Consider the following 26,165-nt stretch of genomic DNA (forward strand, 5'->3'; position numbering starts at 1 on the left):
CCACTTTTTGACAAAATGCCATCTTAAGCACTTATGAGGTCTCAATACAGTAGGTATCTATTGAATTCTTGGTGAAAAATGAATGAAAGCCCAAACATACGAGAAATTTGAAATCTACTGGGAATGGGGAAAGGAATATTCTAGTTGCTCATTCATGTTCTCCCTCATCTGTTAGTACTTGATACTGAAAAGCACATACTGGACAAAGGGGTGCAGCAGAAAATCACAGGTGTGATCCTTGCTTTCAGATTACTTAAGGTTTCATAAGAAAGGCCAATATTACCCAAGTAATTGTAGAGCAAAATATATGAACCAAAACCTGACCTTGGAGCTCAGGGAAGGCTTCTCAGTGGAAGCAAGGAAGCCTGAAAGAGGAGGCTTTGGTTGGGTGAAAAGTGCAGGGAATAACCCTCTAAGGAGAAGATACGCATATTCCGAGGTTCAGATTCAGAGCCACAAAGGGCAGTGAATCAAAGGGAACATATGTCACACATCAGCCTGGATTGGAATCTCAGTTCTTTTATCTCCTAGCTTTGCGACTTCAGGCAAGCTATTTCACCTTTCTGTGCCTCGGGATCCTTCACTGCAAAAATATGGATCATTACAATATCTATGTCATATGACTGTGGTGAGGATAAACTACATTAACATATGTTAAATTCTTAGAATGATGCCTGGCACATGGTAAGTACTCACCTAGCCCCCTAGCTCATGGGGTTCCATGTTCCTTCCATTATATTCTCTGCTTTTCTGTCTTAAAAAGAGGTACAAGAAGTAAGGCTTGAACCCTTCTAGTTACACATTACCCCAACCTCCTGCCATAATTGGTTTTGAGACATCTGTCCCTTCTGCTTCTAGGCTAGTGGGGGCATGCTCTGAAAGAGCAGTTGCCAACACTGCCTCGCATATCTGGAATAGTCTGTTAACTCAGCATGGAAAGGGCTGTTTCAAATCAGCCAAGGTGTTTGTAAGAGCAAAGGCTGCAAACACTGAGTGCTTGAGATTAACGAAGCAGTGTCCCCCTTATGCTGAAGGGAGCCCATGTGGCTTGGGAATTTTGTTTTCATATCTCTGGACAGCAGAGAGAGGCAGGGAAGTTAGCACCATAATTTACACACCTGCAAAGGTCCTCTTGGCAATTATTCCTTTTGAAAACACTGTATCAAATCTTCAACAAATTGAGACCCTCAAAAACAAAGATATTTTGCAAGTGATAATGGATCAGTGGCAGAGTTGGGATGAGACCCCAGGCTTCTGCTACACTCACGGTTCTAAAACTTGACACAAAGTAGCTCAGGTTCTAAAACTTGACACAAAGTAGCTCATTTTATCGTTATCTTGTGAGGTATGTATTCATATTCTCACCTACAGATGAGGAAACTGAGGTACAGAGAGGTGAAGGGATCAAGATCCCTCAGATCAAGATCACACAGCTAGTAAGTGGGTGAGCCAAAATTCAAACCCAGTTTCAGGGGGAAAGGAGTTTATTTCTCAGTTTTGCTCAATCATAGTACCAGGCCTAAGAGTTGCAAAGGTTTCCCTGATTTGGGAAGAGATTAGAACACCTAATCTTTAGAATTAGAGAGATCTGAGTTCAAATTCCAGCATTAGCCACATAACTTTGGAAAAGTTCCTTTGGCAACTGGAACCTCTTTTTTCTGACTCATAAAGTGGGAATACAATCCACCTTTCTTGGAGGGACACAGAAACTCTCAATGGTCTCTAGAGTGGATTATTCTAGACCATGAGGTATGAGTGTGAAGAGTAACAGACTAGGCCTTGCCTGATGGAATGCTTGGACCACATGGCAAATGAGGATCCTTTGGGATCTGGGATCAGAGGCCTCTGCAATGTCAGCCGTGATGATCATGAAGTACCCGTGTGTTCTCACTGTTACAAGAGAGTGAGGTGTAGGCAGCGGGAGGGAGTGAAGCCTGTAGGGAAGGGAAATGGGGAAGGTGCAGAAGGTCCCATCAGTGAAGAGAGACTCTGACAGGGATGCAGGGGGGCAGGAAAGAATGCTTCTGAGTCTCTTTCTTGGTCTCCATGTTTCTTTCTCTTACACACCACACACACACGCACACACACTGTGGAAACTAAAAGACCACAGTGGGGTGAATAAAGCATAAACAACAGAGCAAATGATTCCTCCAAATCCCAGTCCAGCTCTGTTTTTAACTTCTCTGTGACCTCAAGCAGGTCACTTCCCTTCTCTGGGCCTAAAGTGCCATTTGTAAAATGAAGGGCTGGCTGAGATGAGCTCCTAGGGACCCTTCAGTCCTAGCTCTCTTGGACTCTTCAAACCAGGGCAAAGGCATGTTCTTCACAGGACCACTGGCTACACAGATCCACTGTCATCCTTCCCTGACACCCCGCAGCCTGCAGAAGCCTCTCTAGCCTCTGACTGCCATGCTCTGGCAGCTCAGGTGGCCATTTATGGGGCTTGCATTACTATCCCACATTGTGATTTTTCTCTCACATTCTTTAGAACTTTCATTACATGTGCCAATCGAGGTGGAAGACAAGGCCTTGTTCCTTCCAGGACAAAAGTCAAGCTGCATGATTCCTCTTGTATGAGCAGCTTCTCATATGAGCCCAGCACAGTGCTAGGCTCGAGGACATGCTCTGTCCACATTCGATGATCAGTTGGACGTCTTTCAGAAGCGTGTACTGTAAGAAGGTGTTGAGGGAACAGAGAGGTGTCCAAGCTGGAGGAGCAAACACAAAGATCAAGCAGGGTAGGCTCCCAAGCACATGAAGGCTGCTTCTACAGCCTTCTACAGGCTTCTACGGAAGGGCAGTAGACATGTTCTGCAAGGCTTCCAAGAGACGAGGTGGTGCCAGAAGTGCTGAGAGGGTAGCATAGGGCAGACTGGGCTCCCTTCAAGGAAGACTTTAGAAACTTCAGAGCCCTTTGCAAAGAGAAAGAGCTGCCTTGGGGCAGTGAGTTCCCCATCCCTGGGTGTTATTCAAGCAGGAACCAGATGGATGGGCTTCTGTTAGAGATATTGTAGAGGAGATTCTGGCCCTTTATGGGAAGTGGATTAAAAGCCCTCTTAGGCCCATCTTTAGCTACTCATTTGCATAGTCATAACTATGTTCAGATTTCCTTCTCTGCTTCTTTTAGCATTTTGCATTCAAGGATTTTGCCTGTAATGCATGTGATGTGTGGGTACAAACATTGTTTATTTCCTGAGCAGTATTTCATTTCACTCATTCATTCATTTGGTCAATTTTTAAAGAACACCTGTTATATGCAGCTCACTTTGCCAGGCACTGGGAATTCATCAGTGAACGAGGTAGACATACTTTTTCTTCTAGGAGCTTAAACAGAAGCAGGGAGGAAGACCTTATATAGCTGTGAGATAGTTGTGGATGAGATTTAGTCTGGGAGAGGGTTGAGGCCCTTCAAAGATAGCCCATGGTCCCCATATATTAAATGTCTTTTTGTATACACTGATGATGATGGTAATGATGGTGATGATGATGATTATAGTGGTAATTACAAACACTTACTGAGTGCATATTTGGGCTATATATTACTATACACACTTTATAACATATTGTCTTGCTTGATTGTCATAATACCAATGAGGAGGTAGATAATATCACACTATTCCCTCTTTTACAGATGAGGCAATGAAAGTTCAGAAAGGTTAGGTAACTTGGCTAATGTTACACAGCTAATAAATATAAAGCCAGAACTTAAAAGTAGAACTGTTTGACCTCAAATCACCCTTCCCAACCACTGTACCACCTGCCTAAACAGAGGCTGTGGAAACCAAATGTGACCAGGTGGGGCACTGAGACAGCAGGAAGAGAGAACCAAAGAAAGTGCATTAAGGTTGGCTGTCTAGAAAGCATAGTCAGATTTCTCAGCATAGGAGAACAAGGAGACTAAAGAACACTTCCTTCTCAGGACTGATAGCAGCACAGAGCTGGGAGCTTGGGTTAACCGCCCCATGGACCAAACCTTCCAACTCTAACACTTTACAGGAGTTAATATGCAACCACATGGAGGGAATGGTTGGCTGTGCTGATCCTCAAATATCCCACTAAGACCTGGGATGACCTGACCTCACTGTCTCTCCCTCAGCTTCCTTATGGCCTAGAAATTATATTTGAAATGAAATTCCATCAGTGTATAATTAACAAGGTAGCCAATAGGAGCTTGAAAGCCTGAGTTTGACTTCCAGGTCTATTGTAGGCAAGATTTAAACTCAAGCCCTCTTGTCAAGAACCACCAGCCCCACCTTTGCTCCTTCCTTTCATTTCCCACCCTCAGCAGCCACACTGCACGGTACTAAGCACATGTACGTCAGAGCTCTTTGGTCCTGGAGGGGAAGCCCAGCTCCATCACTTTATAAACTTTGTGACTTTTGAAAATTCCATGCTCTTTCTGAACCTCAGATTCTTCATCTAAAAATGGGGATAATATTATCAAGACCATGGTAAGGGTTTAGTCAATAACACATGTAAGTATTTCTCATAGCGCCTGGAGTGCAGTGATTCAATGGATTATAGTAGTTATTGCCAGTGTATTCATCAGGGGTTTTAGGAATTCTGGGTCAGTGGCTCCCAGTGGGTTGGCATCAGGCTAGCCTGGTTGTCCTATTCTTATTCCCATCTTACTAGGTTTTTGTCAGATTCCTGAGAGCCAGACAGACTCCATGGACTAGGTCCCTGCCTTCCTCCTCTGCAGCTCAGTCACATAATATATCTGAGCCTCAGTTCCCACATCTGTAAAATGTGGATGATAAATTCTACCTTGCTTACTCTACAGGAGTATTGTAACATTCAAGAGCCAGCAGTGTGATTCATAAGAAAATTTCACATAAACCATAACAGGTTGAAAATGGGAGGAATTGCTGTTACTGTTATTAACCCCCCAGGAGGTACCATATGGTCCATATTGAAAGAGAATCAACACCTTCAATGTTTCTCAAACTGGAGTCTGCTGGACCCTTCGTAAATTCTCAGAGGCCTGCTAGTTCTCTATAAGCATTTTAAAATGTACTGTTTTGTTTCAATGAAACTCTAATCATCAATATTAATAATTTTGCAATTTGTCCATGTTGTGAGTACTCGTTTTTACAATTCCAGTGATACCGAAACATTTATGTATTTGCTCAGTGTTTCCCAAACTGGCTCTGCAGATGCATTGCAGGAGTCCACAGGCCCTCTGTTTTGAGAAATGCTAGTTTGGTCTAAGATTTGTTGCTGATGTGTCACAAAGGCAAAAGTTGTAACTCAGGAGGGCCCTGACAGGTAGATGTCTGCTTTGACCACAGTGTCAGAGCAGCGAATGAACATGGAGTCAGTACTGGGGTTTGGAGGAGGACAGACAGCCAGACTGGATAGCCTGGCTCTTTGGAGGTCTCCAGGGCCTAGGTGTTTCTTTAAGAAATAATGGCATAGCTCTCCAATTTCTGCAAGGTTCAAGTACACTTTATGGACATACCACTGCTCTAGAAATATAAATACACATCTATCCTATCATATATAAAATATGAATACATAAGCATATATGTATGTGCATATGTCTGTGTGTGTGTATGTCTGTGTGTGTGTGTGTATACACACACACACAAACATACACCCAATAAGTGACATACAGTTGGGCAGATTTAGTATATGTGGTAAGAATCTCCCACCTATGTAGAACATGTTCAACTTTCCAAAACATGGTGACATTCAGCATCATCTTTGATCTCTCCAATGACACTATAGCGTGCAGATCAGGAACTATCATTCCCATCTGACGGGTCAGGAAACTGATGGCTGGAGAGTTACCCAAGATCACAGAGCCAGCTAATGGTGGTGTCTGGACAAAAAGCGGGGGTTGGGGGGTGGAAGGTTCATGCTATTTTTTTTTTAACTCCGTGTACATAAAGCTCTCCTCTCTAACCACAGTCTCCTTCCTTCCTCTCTTCCAGCAGCCCCCCAAAGCTGGCTATTTGAATCCCTCCAAAGTGATCTGTTAGAAAAATGCTGTTGGCTGCTTTAAAGCCCATGCATTCCATTTCTCTTGTGCAGAGAGAACTGTGAAATAAAAGTGTAGCTCCTTCCTTTTGTTAAACCTTTCAAAAGCGTCCTTGGTTTCTAACTCTATAATTACACCCTAATCACAAACACTCTGAAGGAGGGGGTCAGTTCCATGCAGCAGCAGGCTAATTATGTGGCGGAATTTCTAAAAATTATCATCTTATAAATTGCGTTATTTCTCTGAAGGAGGAAGAAAAACACACACCACATACTCGCCTATGTTTCGAACTGAATTAATTAGTAATTTGAAGCCTAATTATCAACTAATCTATTGGAACATGTAAGTCTTTTGTATTTCGATGGTATATGCAATTTGCATCCTATTAGCTGGCAGTTGTAAGGATCTGAGAGCTCATTAGGTCAGAAGAAGAAGAATCCAGATCAGAAGGATACAGAAACCAAAGGGGCTGACTTGGTGATGCTGTGACCAAGGGGTCACTTGGCAACAGATGGAGGCTGGCAACTTAATTATCTGGGGTCTTTCGGTGGCTCTGAGGCCACTGATATGTAATTTCTATCTTACCCCAGAGAGGTGATTATGCATGCCCGCACCACTGTTCTGTGTATTCTCAAGCAGCAGGGTGCCTGCACCTTGTGTACTGAGAGGCATCCTGGAGTAGTGCATAAGGCTTTGGATGCTGCTGGCTAACCTTGGTGGTAGGCCTAGCTATATTCCTGGCCCGCTGTGTGCCCCTGGCCATGCCACCTTGCTGGTTCTGTTTCTCTCCGAGCAAATGAGCTTTAGATGGCAATGACTTCCAAAGTCCCTTCTAGCCCTAAGGATCTGCGATTCGAGGGATGTCAAGGGTTTGCTTCATTACAAAGTCAGAAATTCCATCCTTGGAAATATCTTTTTTAGGGTGAGACTCTTGGTTCCTTAAAAGTCTCTAGACAGCCCACCCCCATTTAAAATGCAAATACCTCTGAGAAAAGTAGCATATTTAGCTATTAATGTCTGGGTCTAAATTAACCTATTTCAATAAGCCCTTCTTATTTCCAGTCCTGTGTCTGAAATATTGGAGCAGCCAAGGCAAGGGAGTTTTGAAGGGAAAGAAGGTTTAGGCAGGGACCTGTTTGAAAATGGAGATCAGGTCAGGAAGAATAAAAGGGGCACCTGGGTGGATCAGTTGGTTAATTGTCTGGCTCTTGATTTCAGCTCAGGTCATGATTTCATGGTTCATGACTTTGAGCCCTGCATCAGGCTCTGTGCTGACAGTGCAGAGCCTGCTTGAAATTCTCTCTCTCTTTCTCTTTCTGCCCCTACCCCACCTGCACTCTCTCTCAAAAATAAACAATTAGACATTTTTAAAACAAACAAACAAACAAACAAACAAAAAAGAATAGCAGAACTGAAGGCTCAGGCAGGATACTGTGGCACCATTTTTAGATTCTGCAATTTTGCCCTTTACCTACAGCCAGACCCTGTGCCATTGTTCTACTAATGACCTTTGTTCCAGAAATAACTAGAAAATAGCAATCTTTTGTGCCATTAATAATTAATAGTACTCACAGAAATGATACAAAATAATGTGCCTAAAACTAACATGATACACTTTGTTATAGACAAAAAGTTAAAAATCACATCTTAATAGAAACAGAAAATTACAAAGACAAGCCGGGATAATAAGCGAACTTTGTAGAAAAAAAAACTACATTGGGGAAAACAGATAATTGCTCATACTGTCACATGGCAAAACGTGTTATTGATTAAAATATTTTAATCAGTATAAAAACTTATTATTGACTTGATGGGAAATATATCCACTTTGGAAAATAATTTTTGGAGTTTCTCAAGATGTTAAACAGAGTTACTATATAACCCAGCAATTCCACTCCTGGGTATACGCTCAAGGGAAAAACTTGTACCTTATTCATAATTCAAATTCATAATTCACAAAGCTGTGGCATTATTCATAATAGTTAAAAAGTGAAAAACATCCAAATGTTTAGCAACAAATGAATGGATAAACAAAATGCAATATATCCACATAACAGAATATTATTTGGCAATGAACAGGAGTGAAGTATCGTATGTGCTACAATATGGATTAACTTTGAAGTCATTATGCTAAGTGAAAGAAGCATGTCACAAAAGACCAAATACTGTATGATTCCATTTCTATGCAATGTCCAGAATATGCAAATACTTAAAAAGTAGATTGCTAGTTGGCTAGGGCTGGGAGATTTGGAGGGCAATGGGGAGCAAGTGCTAATTGGTATAGGGTTTCTTTTTTGGGATGATGAAAAAGTTTTTTTTTTTTTTTAACATTTATTTATTTTTTTGAGACAGAGAGAGACAGAGCATGAATGGGGGAGGGTCAGAGAGAGAGGGAGACACAGAATCCAAAACAGGCTCCAGGCTCCGAGCTGTCAGCACAGAGCCTGATGTGGGGCTCGAACTCACAGACCGTGAGATCGTGACCTGAGCCGAAGTTGGACGTTCAACCGACTGAGCCACCCAGGTGCCCCTGATGAAAAAGTTTTAAATTTAGATTTGGGTGAAAAGTTTTAAAGTTAGATCTATAATTCTGTGAATATACTAAAAAGCGATGAATTATATACTTTACATGGACACATAGTATGGTATATGAATTACATCTTCTTAAAGCTCTTTCAAAAATGGGACCGGGGCACCTGGGTGCCTCAGTCAGTTAAGCGGCTGACTTCAGCTCAGGTCATGATCTCACAGTTCGTGAGTTCGAGCCCCGTGTCAGGCTCTGTGCTGGCAGCTCGGAGCCTGGAGCCTGCTTCGGATTCTGTGTCTCCCTCTCTCTCTGACCCTCCCCTGCTTATGCTCTGTCTCTCTCTGTCTCAAAAATAATTTAAAAAAAAACATTTAAAAAAATAAAATAAAAAATGGGACTAAAAGCAAAATGAAATTATGTTTGGTTTTGGATAAAATTCCAGAAGAATCAAACTTCATAATAAAGAAAAAAGGTGTATGGTCAAAACATGACCTAGGAAGAATAGAATTGCCAGAAATCATGGCCACAAAAGAAAACTCATAATGGCATGTTGTTATTAAGTAAAATTTAGTATGAATAAAAATTATTTGATGAATCAAATCTTCATAACATTGAAAATAATCGTGCCCAATAAAAAGAACTTCAAATATATTAAAATGAAAACATTTCTTAAAAAGACAGGGTTAATCTATACCACCTAGAAAAGGGAATAAAAAAATGAAATTGACATAATATCATTCATGTTGGAAAACTGCTTCTAGTTAAAGATTTGTCAATAGTAGTATAATTGTGATTTTAATGTTTATTTATAAACAGTAAAACTGTCACTGGTGTCAAAATAAAGGATCAAAAACAGTGGGGTGGAAGCATCTTGTATCATTCAAAGATGTGGTGGTTTTGTCCTTATTGTCAAGGGGCAGAGCTCATTAAATCTGCAATTGTGATGACTGTCTCTTCCAAGGAAGGTTAGAGGTTTACCAATAGTGTGTGGATGTGGAGGGGAAAAGGTAAACTTAGTATTGCAGCTCTGAATTGCCCTCTCCAATCATGCAGTTCCCATCATCTGGGGATCACAGAAGCAAGTTAGGGCCCAAATGTGCAAAGACATATAAGCTGAGAGCCAGAGTATACCGTACTCACCAGATTTGCAAGGATGTAGTGGTAGCCGATGCCATTCTTCTCCAGCTTGATAATCTACGAAACAGCAGGAAGGGATTCATCAATCAGATTAGCAATTAATGCTACAGCAATAATAATAGCAGCTAACATTAATTGAATGCTTACAATGTACTGAAACTACAATATCACAAACATCCAATGATGGTGGCATTATTGATATACTCGTTTTACAGATGGAGAATTGAGGCATAGAGAGGTTAAATAAATTCCCTAAGGCTACCCAGCTATTAAGCGGCAGATGCAGAATACAAAATCAGCTTTGTCTGATACCAGTGGTGGGGCAGTGTTATTATAACCCCCCAAATTCAGACGAAATGCTCATTTCACTTCTTCTTCCATAAAGCCTTTCCCTAGATGGAGGTTATTTTCTTGTAAGAATCTTATGCTGTGTTGAATTTCCCGTCACTGTCATGACAATATCTGCTCCTTGGATGGACAGATGGGTGTAGGTGGATGGTCACATGAATAGGTTCTTGACCTTGAACTCCTTGCATGAACCATATTCAGATCCCAGTCCCTTCTTTCCCTGAATATTATGCCTTCTTCCCTAAACCAGTTGAGGACCCAGACATTAACTGACCACTCAACCTGGAAGCTGGAAAGGAATGTCAGGGTCATCTGGTCTAATCTTTGACTATACAGAGTGTAAGTTAGACCTAGAAAGGGGAAATTATTTGCCCAGATCCTGTAGTAGTCAGGTAGTTGTGTTAGGATAGGAACCTGACTGTTGTGAGTCTTTGTACAAACACCTGATTGTGGTTAATCGTTAAAAGCCAGGGTCCCCCCCAAACCCTTCCATCCTGAATGTGCAAACTATTTGTAATCATGGTGGTGGTGGTGGGGAATTTTTGTGGAAAGAATTATCCAGAGGTTTTCTCGGGCAGCCAGACATACTACCCAGTGAGGGATAGCTAAGACCAGGTCTTGGTTTAGCCCGAGCTCAGCCTGCAAGTTAACTTGATCTATTTCTTTATTTTTTAATCACGAAATTGGGGTTAGAACATTCTGCTCAGTTCCTCTCCTGCACTGTTACAAGAAGGCATAAAACATATGAGAAGCACTTGGGCTTCTTGTCTAACTGAATAAATTTTCAAGGTTATTAAAATCCACATTCAGACATCTACTTAATTGGATGTATGTGCATAGCGGCTCACATATTTTTTTTTATGTTGGGAATAATTAAATGCAAGCACACACAATGAATGCTCTGAAACAGTAGATAGATTGTGAAATTCCAGACCATGGAGCTCAAATACTATTGGGATGATAGTTTTATTAATAATTTTTCATTACTTTTCCATCTTCTTGTCAAACGGTTTGCTACCCTTTCAACAATAAGATGCCTTCATCAAAAACCTGTTCAGCTTCTAGTAAACACAAAACAGGCAAATAAAAGATATTTGACAGCCTACCACATTTAGGCATTGGATAAGAATAGCCTCTGCAAGATGAAATTACCAACTGAAACATAAGCAACAGATGATAATTGATGACTACTGATTGATAAAAATTAGTAATTTCATATGGTTCAACATATTGCCAACCTTTCCACCCATTTATTCACCTACCTACCCACTGCTCTATCTTCCCTCCTTTCCTGCCTTCCTTTCACAAACATTTATTAAATGCTTACTATGTACCAAGCACTGCGCTGCAGACAGCGTGGGAAGTGAGTCACACTTGGTACTTGCCCTTCTGGAGGTCCCACTTTACTGGAAGGAAACCCACAGTAAATAGATGAAGAGGTGAATGCCCCCAGCTTACAAACTGAAGCAGGTGTTATGAGGGTAATGTATAATTTCACTTGGAGCCCATAGCCTTGCTGACCCCATTCTTTCAAAGCTCATTTCCACTGTATTGCCTTAATTCATAATCTTTGTGTCTGGAATGTCCTTTCCCATTCTCTCTGATTATTCATCACCTTTATGGCTGAGCTCTAATCCCAGCTACTCTGTATAACCTTCTCTGATTAATTAATCCAACCAAGAGATATTTATTGAACATGGACGATATGCCAAGCACTATGCTATGTGCGGGGGCCAACCTATGAATACGAGAGGCAAGGTCCTCGTGCCCTCAAGAAGCTGAGCTGATGTTTTAGTAGGGATACAGATGGTAAATATGTAAACAGATAAGTGAACAAGATTTCAGCACGTTAGAAGCACTACAAAGACAGTAAAACAGGGTGATGTGATGGATGGCCTAATCCTGGTGTCTCTCATCTCTAACTCATCCTGAACTTAATGATTGCACTATATAATTTGGTGTCTAATATATTGAAAAAGCATTATATTCTAATAACCCAATTCCTTTCTCACAAACCTTCTCTGATTCTTGACTGTCTACAGAATAAACCCCAAACTCCTTAGAATGCTTTCCAAAGATAGTCACGATCGTGTGTTCATCCTTCTGTCACTGTCTCCCGGTAGGCACTCAGCATCCTTCACCTGGCTTATTAAATCATCCCTGCAACCTCAGCCCTCACATGCCCTCTGGGCCTCCCTATATGCCCTCCTTTCCAACTTAATGGCTTTTATCCAGCCAATGTCTACCTATAAATATTCAGACCTATCTCACATTTGGGATCTTTCCTTAGAGCCTTCATTGATTCCCTCTTCTTTCCGTGTACTCAAAAAAATATTTTTTGACTACCTACAACATACCAAGCACCTTTCAAGGCACCATGGATACCACAAGGAAGAAAATGAAACAAAAATCCTTGCCCTCCTAATGCTGATATTCTAGTTGGGAGCCTGGAGACAGATAGGCAATTCCCCACCTGGAATTTAGAATCACTATCTCCCTCTTTAGGTTAGGCAGGACGTTTGTATTGGACCGAAAAGATCCCAATTCGAATGCTCAATGCCAAGCTGTCAGACTGCCAGCCGTTATTAGTTGCAAGCTCGAGACTCACCATTGTCACTAACTAGCTGTCTGAACCCAAGGCAAATCAACCAATGTGACCATTAGTTATCCCATCTGTAAAATGTGAATGCATGCAGTAAACCGAATGATCTGTAAGATCCTTTCAGCTCTTTGGTCTTGCTTTTTCAGAACAGAAGAATCTAACGGTTGAGTTAATATACTATACCCTAAAATGCCCACATAAACAAGTCACTTCCTTAAAAAACAAGTTTGTCTTTTGACACGGGAGGTAGTTATAAACAGCAGAGGCTGAAACATAATATTTTGGGGAAAGTTGGGTCTTATAACCAGACTGAGATGGGTTTGACTCCCCGCTTTTCTTATATGCTAGCTGTGAAATCCCAGGCAAGTATAGTCCCTTGTTTCTTCATTTAGAAAATAGAGGAACTGATAGAAGCAGTTTTATAGAGTTGATATGAGGATGAGGTGGCATTATGCATGGAAAGGGCTTGGCATGGTGTCTGGAATGTGGCAAGTGCTCAGAAAATAGTGGCACCAGCTATTGTCTTTATAACAACAGAGGACAAGTTATCAGTCTATTAAGAATACCTAATTAACATTCAGCACTTCTCCCAACTCCTATTTCTCCAATCTTTTTATCAGCTTTGTAGAACAGGGGCCATCATCCTCTTTTACAGATGAGGACACTTATGCTCAAAGAGGGAAATGACTCAAGAAGGCAGTACTAGCTAGTGCTATAAAAAGCAAAAGTAGGGAAATGCTTACATATGTCACTCTTTGTGGGGCAGGCTCTGTTCTAGGTATTTTACATGACTAGATTCTTTTCACTCTCACAGGAGCCCTCTGAAGGAAGCTGTAATTATTATTGTGCCCATTTCACAGATCAGGAATCCAAGGCATGGATGAAAAACCTGGCCCAAGACCCCATTGCTAGTAAATACTAGAGCTGGGTTCTATCTCCAAGCCACTCTGTCTCCAGGGTCTCTCGGCTTAACCATTTTCCTATACTGATTCATTTAACCAGCTTTCAAATCCCTTGACTCCAACCTGGGGAACTCCCATCTCATGGAAACAATTTTTGCTGGCTTCTCTTTCCAAGAGCGGAGGCCAGATCCACCCTTTGTAGAGCAGACTACATAATTAATGCCTTAAACAATCCCCGAGTTTTAAAATCTCCTCTGTTCTGTTGCTGAGGCCTCTGAGTGATTGCTGAGCTGGCAGCAAGACTCCTGGTGGGGGTCCCAGGGTCTTGAAAGGCCATCAACAAGCTCTGTCATATTGTCAAGTACCTAAAACTATTATCTTTATCTACTTTCTTGCTATCTCACCTGCATACACTGGTGTCATTCAAAAAGATAAGAGACTGACACAGAGGCCTGTTACTTGTACAGTGGGTACATGCTCCAGCTCTGATGATGGTGAGAACCATGGTTTAGAAACCTCTGGCTAAAAGCGGTTGAAGTTACAGTGCCCTTTCCCAGAATGTACCATCAATAGACTTCTCAGACACATGAGTGTGTTCAAGGAAACAGGAAGAAGAGAAGTGCTTCCTGCTGCTTTGGACTCTTAAGACAGGTCAGTGGGCCAAATGAATGAGATGCTGATGGCTAGACCAGGGAGTGACAGAACCCAGAGCTAAACCCAGGAATCTGGCTCTCCAGGCTGTGTTCCCCATGTTCACGAGATCTAAAGTGCAACGTAATCTCCCTTCTACCATAAAGGGAAACAAGGGGGTAAGTTTTTGGTCAACTGATCTGAGAACAACTTGAAGGCCTACTGTCAAGTCTCTCATTGTTTGTGCTATTTCATAAAAATTCAGAATGAGGGGCGCTTGGGTGGCTCAGTCGGTTAAGCCTCTGACTTCCGCTCAGGTCGTGATCTAGCTGTTCGTGAGTTCAAGCTCCGCGTCGGGCTCTGTGCTGACAGCTCAGAGCCTGGAGCCTGCTTCCGATTCTGTGTCTCTCTCCCTCTCTCTCTCTGCCCTTTCCCCACTCACACACACACACACACACACACACACTCTCTCTCTCTCAAAAAAATAAACACTAAAAATTTTTTTAAAAATTCAGAATTAAAATTTATAAATTACGGAATACGAGGAAGTCACCTATCTCATCTAATCAAGAGCTCTCTTTGTCACATTCAAGGCAGAAGGCCATCCAGCCCATTCTTAAACCATTGCCCTCACCCACTCTGAGCCTTTGCTCCTCTTACTACCTGGCCCAAGATAGCGTTGAGACGTTCTGATTCACAGTCCACCACCACCAGCCGCTCCTTTTTCTTTTCCAGGTCCTGAAAGAGCATCCGGTATCCCTCCTCTGTGGTTGTCAAAATGTTGACCGCTGTCACCTGCCAGTTCTTCTCAGCAGCTGTGTCCAGTACTTTCTGCAGGACGGACAAACCTGGAAATTGGGTAAGACAAGAGAAGTGGCAATCAGGATACACAGGTACCACCCCGCCTCCACTCAGCACCCACCTCCCTTGTCTCCCCCAACCTGACTCGTCCACCAAGCTCAGCTCCAGCTTTCTCTCACTGTGCAAGTCTGAGCTCACTGAAGGCAGGCAGTGGGTCTCTTTTGTGCTTCTGTTTCCAGAACTTAGCAGTCAGTGTGATTAAAATAGAACCCAAGGCTCAAATCCTCATGCTACATACAATATGCTGGTTAAACGGCCTCACACAGACTATCTCGCTTCTTCAAACTTTAGTTTTTTTTAAGGGCAAAACGGTGATGTTAAAAATTCCTACCTCAGTGTCATCATGAGTGTTAAATGAAAATGTATGATACATGGCAAGGATTTTAGAAATATTAATTATTATTGGGCATTTAGTAGCTGCTTATTAAATGTGCTAACCCAGTATCTAAATAGGCACCTAATAACTGTAAATTCATGAATATTTGATATGTATCAATACCTAATACTTTGCCTTTTACATAGTAGGTATTCAATCAGTGGGTACTGAATTAAATTATTCTCTTCTGATTTATAGTTAAAGGACAGAGGAGCCTGTTACTCAATGCTACTTTGTTTCACCTTTAAGACATAAATGGTGTCTTAGTTTAGTACTGCTGCTGTAACAAATCACCTCAAACTCAGCGGTCTAAAACAACACACATTTATCATCTTATATTGACACAGGTCAGTTTGAAGTGAATCTTCTTGAGCTAAAATCAAGGTGTGGATGGGGCTGCGTTTGCGTTCTGGAGGTTCTACGGGAGAACATTTTCTCACCTTTCCAACTTCTAGAGGCTGCTCGCATTCCTTGGTTTATGGCCCCTTCCGACTTCAAAACCAGCAGTGACTGGTCAAGCCTGTCACACATCACCCTCTGACACTGACTCTCCTGCCTCCACCTTCCCCATTTGAGAGCCCCTGTGATTATACTAGGCCTACATGAATAATACAAGATAATCTCTCTGAGGTCAGTGGATGAACAACATATATCCCATCTGTAACCTTAATCCCTCTTGCCATCTAATAGAACATATTTAAGGTTCCCCAAATTCTCAGAGTATAGGCATCTTTGGAGGGGAAGATGGAAGTCAATTTCTTGCCTACTTTAGATGGTTATTTCACTCTTGCATTACTCCTCAGTCTTTTGTGCGTACATCATTTCTGTCTCCCTGTAACACTGCTAATCCCTCTTGCAGTGACCAATATGGTGCCTGGCCTTAAGAATCATCTACAGATTGATCGGTTTGTTACGCCTTCTTGTCGCTGTTTCCTTTTTCAGTACAAGTTGTTTGGTGTGCTTAAGCCTCACATTTACTGAAAATGTACTACGTGTGTGGTGCCATTCTACTAGCTTTCTTGTTTTCAGTTTACTTAATCCTGTGAGATACATATCATTATTATCACTATTGCACCACAGATGTGAAAACCGAGGCTCAGAGAGATTTAGTCATTGGCCCAAGGTCACATAGCTAGCAAATGGCAGAGCTCTGAGCTCAGAGTTCTGAGACAGGCAGAGTCCAGTCACGAACCTGGGTGCTTCTGCCAACCCAGAGGGGACTCTCTATAATCAAAATTATATTTTTATGGATTTGGGGAAGTAGGTTTGCCCCTTCCAGGCCTCAAGCTTCAGTAGGCTATGGGCTGTCATGAAATATCCCTTCTGCAGGCAATCCTCCCAATGACTGCTGTTTGAGAAGGGAAATCCTCAAAATGAGGAGAATCGAGGGAAAATTGAAGAAAACAGAATGTTTCTGGGTCTCTTCTGCTAGTTCCTCCTCATTGAATAATGTCTGCCTAACACTGCCCAAAACACAGTCTCACAAGCCATTGTTCTACTCAAAAGTCTTGTAAGCCTTCCTACAGGAACCTCTTGCAAAACCTCCCTTTCACTCAGGGCAAAACTACCCTTCCTCAGTTTCCACACCTTGCACAATCCATTTATTTATTTATACCAATAATGACTAGGTTCTGAAGACCATTTAGTATATAAGGGAAAGGCAGGAGAGTATAATACAACCACCACAGGTATCAGAAAAAAAAAGAGAAAGTTCCCATTTAAGGATTAGGGGATAGAGAAGCAGTGTTTGAGCAGCTGCAAAAGAGAGGAAGGATTCGCATATGTAGATCTGGGAAAGGAGGTGCATTCCAGAAAAGAGGAACAGCATGAGGAAAGATGCAGAGAAGAAAAGGGCATAGGAAACATTTGGAAAATGTGACGTAAAATTCAAAATGAAAGTGGGAGCAGAACTAGAAGGGCCTGGAGGGGTGATGGTGATGATGGTGATGATGATGATGGCAGTTAATAAGTATGGAGGATTCTGAGCACTTGTATCCTAGGCACTGACAGGAACTTTCTAGTCACCCCATGCAATCCTCACAGCAACTTTAGGAGGTAGAGATTAGGTTCATCTTATGACAGAGATGAGGGAATGAAGGCATAGAAAATTTTATCCCCAACTCATTCTGAATTTAAACCCAAACTGAGGCAGAGAGAGCTTGTGCAAAGACAAACAGTGGGAGAGGAGAGGACACAGAATTTAGATTCAGGTTTGTGTGACTCTAGAGTCTGTGCTCCTAACACCTACACCATAAGTCATGAGCCATTCAATGGAGGCCCTTGGGCTTTGAGCCTGGACTCAGGAGCCATGGAAGCTTGGCAAGCTGTAGAGTGACATGGTGTGTTAAGAGAATTACTCTCTCAGAGGATGTGTTTCCACACTGTGAGTTGGGAATTAGCCATGAGCAATCAGTCCATAGAAATAAAGAATTTCTGGATCATTCCTCCCTTGCTTTTCAATGAGGCAGGGAGGCATCATTCTCCTTCCTCTGGCAATTTTCTCTCCAATCTCAACAGTCTCCCTCCCCTAACCCTTGGCTTACCCCGGTCGGCATCATAAATGTAGACGAATTTCTGCCACTTGTAATGGTCGATGATGCTGATAAGAGCATCCTGCAGCTCAGGGCGTAGCTGAAGGACAAACTGATTGGAGGTGTCAACGGGGAAGCTCGGTGTGATGAAGCAGACGTGGAGGGCCCCACAGAAGGAGGTCAGCATGTTGACAGTTCTCCGTTCATAAAACCCAAAGATGGCGTAGACTCCTTTAGAGAACTGGGAACAGACTGGAGGAGGAGAAGAGAAGGATTAATAGAAGATGCTGCAAGGAAACTGGCAGATGGTTCCCAAACTAATCCATCCACTGGTTCATCCATCCCAACTCATCATTCTTCCATTCATCTATCATCTGGCCATCCACCCATCCAACCAATCTATCCATGCGTCCTTCCAACCTACCAGTCTGTCCAACTGCCTTCCTATGTTACATGTCTATGCATCCCACTCACCCAACCATCTGTTTAATCCACATGTCTATCAGTCTCATCCAATGTTTAGAAGGTCCCAATTCTAAGCCAGACGTTGCCATGCTTATTAATGATAAATATACTAAACCATTTTCATATGTTCTCTCTTATGTTCTCTTCATATGTTCTCATTTTTATATGTCTCTTTATCTCTGCAATGGTCTTCTTAATGTAGAAGAGGGAAGACTGAATCATTTTTAAAAGGGAAAAACTAAGGCTCAGAAAGTTAGTGAACATGTCCAAGATGGCACATCTAGGCCATATCTGAGTTGGGTAGGTATCTTAACCCCCATCCAGTCATCTTTCTATGACACTGCCCATCGTGTTAAGGCAAAGCATTAAAAGTTGCTACAGAATCAAGGAGTTCTGCCAGCTTGCTGCAGATCCATGTTGAAGAAAACAAGTATTGATGTTCTCAGTCTACCCTTAGCTTGTGGTATACATTTCTCTGCCAGTGTTCACTTTGTGTTTGTACATCCTGCTAGTTGACTTTTCAGACCCCCCCAGTGTATCAGACATAGTAACAGCTTAACTGTATGAACACCCCCATGGGAGCCATTTTGCAAGGACCCAGTCCTGGATTATGCTTTATTACACTGCTGGTTAGAAGATAAAGTTTAAAAACTAAAGTCATAGGGCCAAACACCAGGTTGGTTAGCTACTAAACTCATTTTAATATGGGATACAGGATGGTTTCATACTCTTCACCCCAGTTGGGTAGGTGACCAACCCTAAAGCTATCTCCCATGCCTGAAATTACCCTCCAAATATGGATGGTGAGGCAGATGAGTCATCCTCAATCACAGTAGTCGTATTTTAGGGTACCTTGCCGTCCTTTCACATATATTAGTCTATCTAGTTCTCATTATAACCCTGGGACTTTGGCATTATCAGTGCTTTTTTTTTTTTTTTTTTTTTAAGATGAAAAGCTGATGCTCTTAGATCTGTTGTTCTCTTTAACACATCGTCTGCTTCCATGACCCTGCAGTACCTTGTATGTGGGGTCTCAAATTATGCTGTATAAGCATCGCCCAAATGTGTTCCATAAAACCTTATTCAACAAAATGCTCCTTAAAAAAGAAAAGGCATCTTTGGTCAAATAAACTTGGGAAATGGTGCTCACCTTGTCCGCATTTTGGAGGTGTGAGTTGCACTCTAGTTACATAAAAGATTGTGAGGGATCCTGTTCAACTTTAACCCAGATCTTGTCAAGTCTGTATGTCCCCAGGATCCTTTGTTGGTGAATACTTTTAACATGTTATTGAAGATCGTCTGGTCTATGCTGCACTAAAGAATGCAACTCACCACCAGTACCCAGTTGCCTATTGTGAGTCTTAGTTCTGATTCAGTCCCTGGAGCTAATGGGCTTGAAAGTTCATCTCTTAAAGATTGCAACTGAACTGTATGAGTCATGTGTCTGATCCCCACTGAAAACCAGAATACTGTCTCCAGGAAACCGGGTAGGAACACATTAACATCTGCTTGCATACCTGTAGTTACTGGGCACTCAGTACCTCTCAAGGTGCCCAGTCCCTGACTGATAACTCTTTGAGACCAGAGGCTCATGGAATATCTTCTCTGAACCCATATTCCATGGCCCTCCCAGTATCTGAAGGGAGTTCTCATGGACTCTAGGCTTATGGCTTCTGGTTTTCAGCAAATCCCTTCGCCCCCGCCGAAGCAAGAGGTATCTTTTTAATTAACTAAACCCAAAACCAAATCAACACAAAACTAACAAAACACAATTTCCCTTCCTTGTGCAAAACCTCTCACGAGTTTTGAGGTTTCCCATTGCACACAAGAAACATCTGACTGTAACTCAGAGCCTGAATAACTGGCCCCTCAGAACCTTCCTGCCTTATACACCTCTCCCTGCTCCCTGCTCTAGCTGCACGGGCCTTGGTTCTATTCCCCGGGGCTCTGAGCTTACTCTGCCCTGGACTCAGCAGCACTTGCTCCCTTCCTCTATCTGCAGGGCTCGTCCCTAACTCTTTGCAAAGATCACTCCTTTTCTGCAGTTGCCTTTCGGGTCAGATCTCACCCCCCAGAATGGGTCTTCCTTCATCATCTCTTCTCAGTAGTGACCCCAGCCTCCCCACACCTGCCTATAAGTCTCTGTCACATCACCCTGCCTTATTTCAGTCTTTCTTATTATTTGAAATCATTGCCTTTTTCTTTGCTTGTTTATAGTTGTGGCTGCTTGGGTCAATGTTAATCCCTGAAAACAGGGGTCTCACTTGTGCCCCAGAGCCAGCAGAGTGCCTGGGACAGGGAAGGGCTTAATAAGTATGTGTTGAATGGAGGAAAGAATGAATGAATGACAGATGCTTGACGAGAGGGTCCACAGGACGGGCTATGAAGGGGAGCTGGGCCCGAACAGAGATGACTGTTGGCTCACTCTGGACCCTCCTGCCCCTGTAAAGTAGTTGTTTATTCTTTCCCACTCATAAGATTTTCTCTTCCACCCTAATGAGGACAATCTATCTGTTCCCAGTAGACAATAGGTACTGTCTTTAAATATCTATTGTAATTGCCAGAATCAAGATTTCCATAAATATGGATTTCCCCACCAGGAAGCGTACATTGTGTATTATTCTCCCTATGTTAAATATAGATTTGTCAAAAAGCACAATCCATCTTACTGAGTGAAATGGATAGAGGGAGCACATAAACCCGTTAGCATATTATAATATGCTCTGTATGGTATTTTTAGGATTTCTTCTCCCCCTGCTGCAATGAAATATTATCCTGTGGGATATAAATCTTATGTTCCAGATCTATTCCCTCGCGTCATCCACTTGGATTCACACCTTTAGTTGGGCCTCTGGGGCCCTCGTGGCTGGTGTTTCTTGCTAGAATTTAGAAGCAAAGGAGGAAATGGAGGTGCAAGAAATAGGAGTAGGAGCACACGATCAGATCCTTAGATACACAAGAGGCTGGGAGATTTCCCCCTCAAATTAATCTCCTGATTTTCCTTTTTCAAATTTATCTTCTCTTAAACTGAGTGCTTTATCCTCTAAGGCTAACAGGGTACACTTACCCACTGCTCCCTAAAATAGCTTGGCTTGGAGGTAGCCTGGCCTGGATCTACCTGACTGGACCTGGGCCACAGAGCTGCTCGGCACCTGAACTTCAAGCTAGCTTCTCATCTTAGCCAAGCAGGAACAGCCACACAGAGAGAGAGACAGACAGAGACAGAGACAGGGAGAGAGACAGAGAGAAAGATACAGAGACAGAGACAGAGAGTCAGAGACAGGCAGGGAGATGGAAAGAGAGAGAAAGACAGAGAGAGAGAGAGTGTAAGACAGAGATAGAGAGAGACAGAGAGAGAGACAGAGAGAGATAGAGACAGAGAGACAGATGAAAGAGATAGAGACAGCGAGGCAGAGACAGGCAGGGAGATGGAAAGAGAGAGAGACAGAAAGAGAGAGAGAGAGAGAGACAGAGAGGCACTCTGTAGGCCCAAGGCCTACAACAATGCAGTCAATGGCTAAATATCGTGAAATATAATTGGTAGTTGTAGGGCATTTCTTTGAATCTGTCATAGTAAATACTCAATCAGAAGAGAAAAAGTAGTCTTACAAGAAAAGTAGTAAACTAGATGCCAGAAGACCTGGAGGAGCCTCTTTTTGGTTTTATCATAACACATTACTCTTGTGACCTTGAGTAAATCCCACGTTTTCCCTGGGTTTCAGTTTTCCCATCTGTAAAATGGTGGTTTGAACTCTGTCATATGTAACATCCCTTCAGGCTCCAATATCCTAGATGCTAGTCTAATTCGTTCAAATATGTTTACTGATTGACAAGACTTGAGTTATTTGCTGGCCAAACTTTTAGCAACCTCCAGTGTACTTTTCCAACCCCCAGAAGCAGTTAAAGGCTCTCAGTTCTTGGATTTGATTGCAACAAACCCCCAGCACTAAATCTAGATGCATCCACAGTCTTGAGTTCTATGCAGGATGCAATTTTAACCCGCTGTCTGGGGGATAATCAGAAAGGGGGCTGGAGGTGGAGACGGTAAGTCAGGCACCACAGGCAGGAGGAAGAGATGGTAACATTCTGAAGCGGCATCAGAACTCCGCTGGTGTTGAATCAGAGCAGGCTGGACTCTGTGTGGAACCATCCACTCAAGACAGCAGTGGCGTGTAAAATGCCTGTGGTAGCAGTAATTAGGAGCCGGCACTCGAGCACCTACAAGGACATTCCCTTCCATTGGCTCCCTTCAGCCTATGAGGTAGGTTACAATTAGTAAAGTGAGGTCCAGGACCGGTGCAAGGCACGGCTGTGATCTCAACTCCACCAGTGGGGGCGTAGAGCTTGAGTTCTTTACCTCTGTGATATGCCTCCCTCTGTCCCCAGAAATTTGGGTAAAAAACAGTCTTGGTACCTGAGTTACCTGCAGTGTCTAGAAAATCCTCTCATTTAATGCTGCCTTTCTCTGATACCGCCTAAAGGTGCATTTACTGCATTCAGGTCCATTGATGTTAAAATAACACAAAAAAATAACTGGGGGTGTGTTTCATGGCAAAGCGTATATACACATGTCTGTCCTTCTTCCGGCCCGCCCATCAGTCCATTCGCTTACCCATCTACCCCTGGACATCTAACACCCACCACTCACTGGGTACTGGAGGTGCAGTGGCACGTGAAGTAAGCCCTGACCTCGAGGACTGTCATCTGGGCAGCGGGACAGCCTGACAGCAAAGTAGGTGGTACGGCTTCAGTATAAGTGCTGTGGCAAGGGTGACTTCGGGGTTCAGGAAGGGACGTCTGACTCCAGCCTTTGGGGACAGCAAAGAAGGCTTCCAGGAGGACGGGAGAGCGTTGACACTGACAGATAAGTGGGAATCAGCCCAGAGAGGGACTGGGGTGCAGCCTTACACATATGAATTCTATCTGGGGATGAAAGGCGCAGCACCAGGAATATAGTCAATGGTATTGTAGCAGCGTTGGGTGGTGACAGATGGTAGCTGCACTTGCAGTGAGCACAGCATAACGTATAGAGAAGTTGAATTGCTGTGTTGCACACCTAAAAATAATATAACACTGTCACCTTTTTTCAAATTAAGGAAAGAATATATATATTTTAAAAATATTTCAGGTAGAAGAAGCAGCAACAGCAAAGACCCAGCAAAGAAAGAAGACACAGAGCGTTCAGGGAACGCGGCCAGGGTGTCAGGTTCCGCGGTCCCTGCCTCCAAGAGATTCAGCAGCAGAATGTGTGCGACAATCAGAGCGAGTAAAAAACGAGGCCAGGAATTCCCTCCTGGGGAGGTGGGAGGGCAGGACTGGCAAGGGCAGGAAAGCCCACGCACAGCGCAGGCTGTCCAAATCCATCCTTGGTTCACTCAAACCTCTGATCATCATTCCTGGTTAGGGCACCATCCACTTAGTATCAATAAATCCCCCAGCCCTGGGCATTGCCCTGACAGCTCTCTCCCAGGGAGGGAACTCCTGTATCAGCAACTCCTTTTTATTGTCACTTCATTTAAGGCTTCTCACACCGGCATATCTCCTTGGCTCCTGGCTTCAGTCCCTGGAAATGTGGCAGCCTCATTGTAAATAGTGGATAATGAGGTGACAGGACAATTTCATTTTGGGGGAGGGAGACAGAAAGTAGATGCAGGGGTGGGGTGGGGGACCTTTAGATATTCATCCTCCTCCTTGAATATTTCTATCCTCATTGGTAGGAATGGCATTCCTGATCTGACTCTAACCTTGTGATGTCAAAAGTGTTTTATTTCCGTCACTCAGAGGGCAGTAAGAATGCACTCCATCCCCTTATACTGTCTTGCATCCAAGATCTAATACTGACAGGCAACAAATTACTATAATTGATATAAATTGTCCCCATCCCTCTATACAACATCACAGTTATTAGGGATTCTGAGACATGTCCAGGGCTTCCCTCTTACTTACTAGATAAAACCTTATCATCCACTTGCTAAATTCAACAAATATTTATTGAGCACCAGAAACTAATATTCCCAGAAAATTGGGATACCATGTTGATACAAGACAGACATATTTTCTGCTTTCATAGAGCTTACAGAGGGGTTAGCAAAGTTTTTACATTAAGGGAAAGAAAGGATATTTTCAAAGAGTAAAAAGGGGCTCAAGCATAGAATAAAGGTTCATAACTGCTATTACGGCCAGTGTTTACTGAGCATTTACTACTGGCCAGGCATTGTACTAAGCACTTTGTGTCGATATCCAGGTAGAGGCACCAGTTTATCCAAGGGCAATAAGGTGAAAGAGAGGAGGAGACCTGAGAGAAACCCCAGGAAATCCAGTATGACTCGGGTAGGGATGTGGTACAGAGGCGGAGGAGGGTAGGGACCACATTGCCAAGGGCCTTTCCAGGACTGGAGAAGTTAAGTCTCTGTGTCACGTGTCAATGTTGCATTTTACTTTGGCTTTGGATTCATCTCAGATTCACAGGGACCTCTCTTCGTGCTGGCCCTAGAGCCCAGTTGGGACATGGCAACAAAAGGAGATGCAGAAGAGGGTCATCCTCCCCTGCTCAGATTTGTATATTTATTAGGAAACCTGAGTATTAATTACCAGGCACTGAAAGCCAATGATGTGTCATTGTATATGAGGGTGAGAATTAGGTAAAGACTGGGCCCCCTGGTTCTGGAATTAGACCCATTTTGTGGCTGACACATGAAACCAGGAGCAGGGGACAGGACAAACAGACTGACTCTTCAGGTGTCTAATATGGTTGTGGAAAAGTAAATGCAAAGAAGCAAATCTGGGACCATGAACAGGCCCCTTCCCCAAACAGTGGAGTTCACACCAAATTGGCATTTCTCAAATTTTTTTTTATTTAATTTTGGTAGAAGGCCTCTAATAAAACTTTAATACTCATTGGAGGTGTGTACTTCTACAGATGTGACTATTCTCTTCTTTCTCTCCATCTTTCTTCTATCTCTCTACCATCCACCCGTCCAGTAAATGTTTATTGAACATGTAGTAGATGTTAGGTAGCAAGATGGGGCCAGGGATACAACACTGGATAAGAAGATAATACCCAGCTATCATGAAGCTTAGGTTCTAGAGAGCGGGGAGAAATGATATACAGTCAACAAGATTACTTTGGGTACAATAAGTGTTATGAAGAAAATGAAATGGGATGTGAGAGCCTCTGGCAGGGCAACTTTAGAGAAGATGGTCAAGGAGACCCTCTCTGTGGAACACACCCTAGAGCTGAGGGATGAACCATAAGAAGGAGACTGCCAGGCAAAGGGCCAGGGAAATGGTTTCCGGCAGAAGGAACAGAAAGTACAAAGGCTCTTAAAAGGCTCAGGAAAAGATGGGTGAGCTTGTGAAACAGAAAGGTGGCCAGTGTGGATGCAGTGTGGGAGAAAGGAGGGAAGCAGTAGAGATGAGCATAGAGGAAAACATCCTACAGCTCTGAGTAAACTTGACACTTCCCTAATGATTATGGTACCTCATGTGTGATCTGGGTGCCTCTGGAGCTCCAGAACATCACCTTGGTCTGAGAAGTCAGTTCTAGCTTATCTTACCAGACATTTCAGTTCTAGCATCTCAAAGCTCAGGTCAGTGAAGGAAAGACACTGTGGAGGGTAAGGTGGTTCTGACTCTGTGGAACATGGGAAGGGCAACATCTTCTGACTTCGGTGTGATGGGACCTCAAACATGGACAATCAGTGAGTTCACTGGTGTCTAGTTGTAGATGCTGCTGTTCCTCAGATGTTTCTAGGCTTGCTTTAGGTTCTGGGACATTTGTTCATGTTCTTGCTCCAGCCTGAA

The 26,165-nt window shown here is 43.0% G+C and overlaps 1 protein-coding gene across 4 annotated transcripts in view; it reads right to left on the bottom strand.

The window, feature by feature from the left end:
* The window catches only part of GRIA1 (glutamate ionotropic receptor AMPA type subunit 1), a 301,502-nt gene that overhangs the window by 125,703 nt on the left and 149,634 nt on the right, over positions 1–26,165 (bottom strand). For 3 of the 4 annotated variants that reach the window (XM_042960057.1, XM_015535468.2, XM_015535469.2), the window contains exons 3-5: positions 17,910–18,149; positions 14,793–14,977; positions 9,651–9,704 (exon numbers count right to left, since the gene is read on the bottom strand). In XM_042960057.1, the coding sequence (XP_042815991.1) occupies positions 9,651–9,704; positions 14,793–14,977; positions 17,910–18,149 (479 nt within the window). The remainder of the gene's footprint in view (positions 1–9,650; positions 9,705–14,792; positions 14,978–17,909; positions 18,150–26,165) is intronic. The other variant, XM_042960060.1, reaches the window with a different exon arrangement.

Source organism: Panthera tigris, chromosome A1 (assembly GCF_018350195.1).
Source record: "Panthera tigris isolate Pti1 chromosome A1, P.tigris_Pti1_mat1.1, whole genome shotgun sequence".
NCBI classification, from domain to species: domain Eukaryota; kingdom Metazoa; phylum Chordata; class Mammalia; order Carnivora; family Felidae; genus Panthera; species Panthera tigris.